General features: G+C 56.5%; 1 protein-coding gene across 1 annotated transcript; it reads left to right on the top strand.

Annotated features, from left to right (window-relative positions):
* Nucleotides 1-144: 144 nt before the first annotated feature.
* On the top strand, nucleotides 145-6,542 carry LOC123255920 (patatin-like phospholipase domain-containing protein 6; the record flags this gene model as incomplete). The annotated part of the gene is made up of 9 exons (XM_044684634.1): nucleotides 145-327; nucleotides 419-537; nucleotides 618-774; nucleotides 972-1,088; nucleotides 3,789-3,858; nucleotides 5,099-5,215; nucleotides 5,919-6,067; nucleotides 6,147-6,299; nucleotides 6,377-6,542. Coding segments are annotated over 9 exons (1,197 nt in total), but the record flags the coding sequence as incomplete, so codon positions are not given.
* Nucleotides 6,543-6,736: the final 194 nt, after the last annotated feature.

The following is a 6,736-nucleotide window of genomic DNA, read 5'->3' on the forward strand; positions in this document are numbered from 1 at the left end:
CCCCAGGCCCCCTGGCCTGGACACCCCAGACACCCCGGAGCCCCCTGGCCCTGACATCCCCGAGCCCCCCGGCCCGGACACCCCAGACACCCCGGAGCCCCTCCGGCCCCGCTCTGACCGGCTCTTCCTCTGCTTTGTGTGCAGCTGGAGCAGAGGCTGGAGAGCACAGCCGTGCGGGCGCTGAAGCAGCTGGTCCTGCTGCACCGGGAGGAGGGCCCGGGGCCCACCCGCACCGTCGAGTGGCTCAACATGCGCAGCTGGTGCTCGGGCCACCTGCACCTGCGCTGCCCGCGCCGCCTCTTCTCCCGCCGCAGCCCTGCCAAGCTGGTACCGTGGGGAGGGGCTGGGGGAGGGAGGGCGAAGGGGCACCCCTGGGCGCCAGCTGCACCAAGCGCACCGCCTCGCTTTGCCCCTCCAGGAAGAGCTGTATGAGAAGGTCTTCTCCCGAGATGCCGACCGCCACAGCGACTTCTCGCGCCTGGCGCGGGTGCTGACGGGGAACACCATCGCCCTGGTCCTGGGAGGGGGCGGGGCCAGGTAAGGGCCAGCCAAGGCCGGGGGAGGGGCTGGAGAAGGGCCCGCTCTGGAGGGGGCTGACCACTGACTCTCGGCCCCAGGGGCTGCTCCCATATCGGGATGCTGAAGGCTCTAGAGGAGGCCGGTGTGCCTGTGGACATGGTGGGCGGCACATCCATCGGCTCCTTCATTGGGGCCCTGTACGCAGAGGAGCGCAGCGCGAGTCGTACTAAGCAGCGTGCCCGAGAATGGGCCAAGGTACTCCCAGAACCCCACTGCACCCCGAGGTCCTTCTTCAGACCCTTCAGGCCTGTTACAAACCTCCCAGGAAACCCTTTAGACTCCCTTGGAATGCCTCAGGTTCCCGTGGGCCCCCCCCTAAACCTCAGTGTCCCCCTGTGAGTCCCTCATGGCGTGCATCAAGCTCCCTGGCTTTCTCTCTTTGTCTTCTACAGAAGATGACATCAGTGTTTGAGCCGATGCTGGACCTCACGTACCCCATTACCTCCATGTTCTCAGGCTCTGCCTTCAACCGAAGTATCTACCGTGTTTTCCAGGACAGGCAAATTGAGGTGCTGCCCTTCCCTTTACAGGACCCGCTCCTCCTCCTGGCCCTCAGACATTTTCCTCCTATTCTCTCTCCCCTCCCGTGCCCTGCTCTGTCCCTTACCTCCTTCCTTCAGGCAGACCTTCAGGATTTGGCTTTGTATTTGGACTCCAGGCACTGGTCTATATACCCTTCCCATTTAGCTGCTGCCACAAGGGCCTTCCCGGGGTACGCTTCCTGTTTTTCCACTTCCCTGTCTTGGACAGAGGGTTTGGCAGATGGCCCCTCTCTTTTCCTGGCCCCAGCAGGCCACAAGAGATCGCGAGTCTGGGCAAGAGGTACCAGTCTCCTAGCTCCAAGTGCTTGGGACTAGGGCTGATGGGGAGAGAGTCTCTTCATCTGCAGACTGGCTTGGCTCTTCTCCTCATCCTCCCTTCCTGCTCTTGTTCTGTCTGGCTTGGCTTTCATGGGCCCACTGCTCTCCTGACCTTGTAGATTATGGCCAATCATCTCATCAGAATGGATCAATATAGCCTTACCTGAACCTCGTGCCCTCGGGCTTTGGCCAGGAGCTTAAGATTATGTCAGAATTAGCCTGCAGTTGCTGCTCAGGTTCCCAGAGAAGCAGACACATCCCCTACAGACAGGGCCAGGTTCCTTGGAGGGGAGTGAGGACATGAGCCTTCATGAGAATGTAAAACATTTTCTCACTGGGGCTCCAAAGAGGAGTTCTCTTGCCTCCGACCCTCCTGCCTCAACCTCACCATTGCTTCCCCTGCCCCTCCTTGAGAATAGTCTCAAATTCTTGGCCTGTTTTTTCCACTTTCCTTTCTCTCAAGACTAAGCATGCCCTAGTCTCTCCTTAGTCCACCTTCATCTTTATATTCTGACTTGATATCGTCACACCTTTATTTTGCTCATGGTGGGAGCTTTCACCTGATTTTCCTTCATAAATGCCATATGGCTGCCCCTGCCTGTCAGACCAAGCCAGTTCTTATAATGCAGTTGCCATTTTAGCCCTTTGCCCCATGGTTCCACTTGAACACTCCCATCAATGCTTTCTCTTATCCAGAGGAGAACTAGGCATCCTTTCTGTTCTGATATTGGAGGGCCCCTTCCCTTTCTTCCTTTCTCCCAAGTTCCTTTTTAGTATCTGTGATTTCTTGCCTTCAAGGTTCTCAGGTCTCCTACACATAGCCTATTCACTCTCTAACACTTCCCAAGATTCAGAGGTGACAGTCTACCCCCTGGTCACATCATTCAGCTTAGACTAGGGGTTCTTCTTTTCTCATATAGTTTTATTTATTTTATTGAATATTTCTCAATTACGTGTAAAAGTTTTTAACATTCACTTAAAAAAATTCTGAGTCCCCAATTAACTTATTTCCTCCTCCCTCTCCCCATTAAGAAGGCAAGCAATATGATATCAATTATACATGTGAAATCATGTTAAAACATACTTCCACATTAGCCATGTTGTAAAAGAAGACACACATACATACAAAACAAGAAAAATAAAGTTTAGAAAAGATTTTATGTTTCACTCTGCACTCAGAGTTCATCAGTTCTCTCTCTGGAGGTGGATAGCATTTTTCATCATGGGGCCTTTGGCATTGTCTTGGATCATTGTCTTGTCCAGAGTAGCTAAGTCATTCACAGCTGATTGTCAAAGAATATTGCCGTTACTGTATTCAGTGTTCTCTGGTTCTGCTCACTTCACTTTGCCTCAGTTCATATAAGTCTCCCCAGGTTTTTCTGAACCATCTAGCTTGTCATTTCTTATAGCACAACCACATTCCACAATTTGTTCAGCCGTACCCTAGTTGATGAGCATTCCCTTGATTTCTAATTCTTTTCCATCACAAAAAGAGCTGCTATAAATATTTTCTATAGGAATAGGTGCTTTTCCTTTATCTTTGATCTCTTTGGGAGACAGACCTAGTAGTGATATTCCTGAGTCAGAGGAAATGAATAATTTTATAGCCCTTTGGGCATAGTTCCAGCATGCTCTTCAGAATAGTTAGACCAGTTCACAACTTTACCAACAGTGCACTAGTTGAACATGCTTTTAAAAAATATTTTTATAGCTATATTTCAACACAATTGATTTCCTTTGTAATCTTGTGTATTTTATGCATTTGAAAACATGATTCTGAGAAGAGATCCTCGAGCTTCCCCAAACTGATGGGTCAAGGGGTATAAGACCCAAAAGAGGTGAGGTGCCCCTGGGGCACTGACAGCTTTTCCATGTCAGTCCATTCATCTGTCCATCAATCTACAGGCATTTATTAAGCACCTGCTATGAGCCAAAGCAGTCCCTCCCCACAGGGAGTTGACATTCTAGGAGTGGAGGACAACAAACATACAACGATGTTCATTCCTATCATGTGTGTTTATGTGAGAATAAATGTCGTTCCCGAGGTATGAGCCAGGGATCTTATCCTTGGGTTTATATTCCTGAGGGTACAGTAAGGGAGAAGAAGAGGCTTCTTCTAAGGATTATGGCTGTTATGAACATGAAATAGGAGCTAACATCTGCAAAGTGTCCATCTACCTTAGTGTGCTATGATGACGATTACGCTTCTTCGGATCTTTAGACGTCACTCCTACCAAGAGAAAAGCGACATCTTGGCAACATTCCCATCAGTGGCTCCTCCTCACTGTCTTCCCATGGCCATTCCTGTGCCCTTGTCTCTGACCGCTAATCGCCGTCTGTCTTCCCCAGGATCTGTGGCTGCCTTACTTCAACGTGACCACAGATATCACAGCCTCAGCCATGCGTGTGCACAAGGACGGTAGGCCCCCCCAGATCCTCTCTCCAAGCGGTTCACACCTTCACTCCCCTTCAAGGGACCTGGCCCCCGAGGGAGCGGGGAGTGGGGAGCGGGGAGGGGGTCAGGGCCTGGTCCTGCTCAGACGGAACACTCACTTACTAACCCTTTGATGGTAACCTTAGCACCGTCCCTACACAAGTCTTCGTGCCCCTCCATGGGGGCCCTTTGAGGACTCTTGTGTAGGAGGGCCGGACTGCGCTTCCTTTGGGGTGGTCTGGTTTTCTGTTCTGAGAGGGGGTTAGGGTGAGTGTTGGTGGTGTGGTGATTTTCAGCTTTAAAGGATCATGGTTGCTGGGGGCCTTGGTGCAGAGGAAGCTGGGGCTGAGCATCTGGGACATTGTTAACAGCTGAGCTGCCTGTTGGCCTTGGGGTGCTGGCCAGGGCTCCCCAGCCCAATTGATCTCTAACCTCTAACCTGCTAACCCACCAGGGACCCTCTGGACTGTTTGGACTTACGGGCCCTGAGCAGATATGGGAGCAGATAAGGGGACCCCACCAAAGGTCCCTGGTTCCCCTACAGTGGAGCCTTCCCTTGCATGCCCTGTGTACCCCTCCTCTCGCTGTCCCCCTCCCCCTGTCCCACAGCACCCTCCTGGGTCTCCTCTCGCCTTCTTTGCTCTTGTCCTGTGTCTGTCGGGCTCCTGCTCCCTTCTTCCCCTCCTCTTTTCCATCTGCCTCATGGCATCCTGCCCTTTCGCCACTCCCCACCTGTTCCCCCTGTTGCTGGTCATTCCACCCCCTCGTGCTCCCATCATCTCTGTCCTCTTGAAAGGGCCGTGTGGCCATGTGGTCCTGCTTCCCGCGGCCTCTGTCTGTCCGCTTCCTGCTCCCTGCTCCGGCCCTCGTGGTCTGTCCCTTTTCTGACGGCGGCGCGGCTAGGTTCGGCCTCCGTCCCTTTCCTGAGCCTCCTTTCTCCCGCGTGCCCTGTCCCGCCCTGCCGCTTCCCTGCCCCCCGTCCTCTCACATCCCCCTCCTACTCTGTCCCCCGCAGGCAGCCTGTGGCGGTACATCCGGGCCAGCTCTTCCTACAGCCCGTACTTACCACCCATGTGTGACCCCTCGGATGGGCACCTCCTGGTGGATGGGTGCTTTGTTAACAATGTCCCAGGTCAGCACCAGGGGGCCCTGCTCTTGACCCCCCTCAGGTGAGGGGGGACCTTTGGGTGGGGGCCCTGACGTGGTTTCCCCCTCCCCTGGGCAGGGTCTCTGTGGCGGTACGTCCGGTCGAGCATGACGCTCTCGGGCTACCTGCCCCCTCTGTGTGACCCGAAGGATGGCCACCTGCTCATGGATGGCGGCTACATCAACAACCTGCCAGGCAAGTGGCTGGGCTGGGGGCGGGGGCGGGCGATGCACGCAGGCACAAACGAGCACGGCCGCACACGTATGGGGGTGCACGGGAGCCCCCGAGCCTGCAAACACACACTGTCCGGGCCGGCTCCCACCAGCTTCAGTCTTCCAGCTCCAGCACTTCCGGACCGGACCCAGGCATCTTCCGGTTCCCTCCTGGGCCTCTGGGGGTGAGCCTGTCGCCGAACCCGTCTCCTCTCCTGCCCCCTCCCCACCGCGCGTCGGCCTCATGTCCTCCCCTGTTTTCCCTCAAGCGCAGGTGCATCAGCCTGCCACCTGTACGTTCCGAGGACCTCGGGCACACGCGAGGCACACGGGCGGCACACGCGAGGCACACGGGCGGCACACGGGCACACACAATGCAAAGGAAGGGCGCGTGTCCCCGGGACGCCTCCCGCTCCGATTCCTTTCACCCCTGCCTCCCTCCCCTTTTAGCCCTTTTCTGGCCAGGGCTGGTTGGGGGGATGGAGGCGCCTCGGGCAGCCTCTCCCGGAGACGGTGAGGACCCAGCGGCCAGGACAGGACGCGCAGGGAGCCGGAGCCTGGGGAGGGGGCAGGCAGAGGGACCCCCTCTCCTGGGCCGCAGGCCGGGTGATGGCATGCCGGGGCCCACACGCTCAGCCCCAGCGGCCCCTTCGCCGACTCACTAACTTCACCCTCTTTGCTTACAGCTGATATTGCCCGGAACATGGGGGCCAAGACCGTGATAGCCATCGACGTAGGCAGTCAGGACGAGACTGACCTGAGCAACTACGGGGACAGTCTGTCGGGCTGGTGGCTCCTCTGGAAGCGTCTCAACCCCTGGGCAGAGAAGGTCAAGGTGAGGGAGGCCTCGGAGCGCCCAGCCCGGCCCGGAGGATGCGGGCCGGCCGGCTAAGCGAGGCCCTGTTCCCCCAAAGGTGCCGGACATGGCCGAGATCCAGTCCCGCCTGGCCTACGTGTCTTGTGTGAGGCAGCTCCAGGTTGTGAAGTCCAGTTCGTACTGTGAGTATCTGCGGCCGCCCATCGACTGCTTCAAGACCATGGACTTCGGCAAGTTTGACCAGATCTATGTGAGTGGGGAAGGGCGGGGTGGGGGAGGGAGATCTCGAGGGGAGCCCCCACCCCGAGCCTTCCCTTGGCCCTGCAGGATGTGGGTTATCAGCATGGGAAGCTGGTGTTTGCGGGCTGGAGCTGCGGGAACATCATCGAGAAGATGCTGAGGGACACGCGTTCTACTGACCTTAATGAGAGTCAGCGCAACCCTGAAGTAAGCTACTGACCCCTCTGCCGTGGTGGACCCCCCAACTCAAATCCACACTGACCCCCATGGTGGACCCCCAACCCCCCCATCCACACTGACCCCCATGGTGGACCCCCCAACTCAAATCCACACTGACCCCCATGGTGGACCCCCCAACTCAAATCCACACTGACCCCCATGGTGGACCCCCAACCCCCCCATCCACACTGACCCCCATGGTGGACCCCCCAACTCAAATCCACACTG

This window comes from Gracilinanus agilis, unplaced genomic scaffold (assembly GCF_016433145.1).
Source record: "Gracilinanus agilis isolate LMUSP501 unplaced genomic scaffold, AgileGrace unplaced_scaffold54076, whole genome shotgun sequence".
Taxonomy (NCBI): domain Eukaryota; kingdom Metazoa; phylum Chordata; class Mammalia; order Didelphimorphia; family Didelphidae; genus Gracilinanus; species Gracilinanus agilis.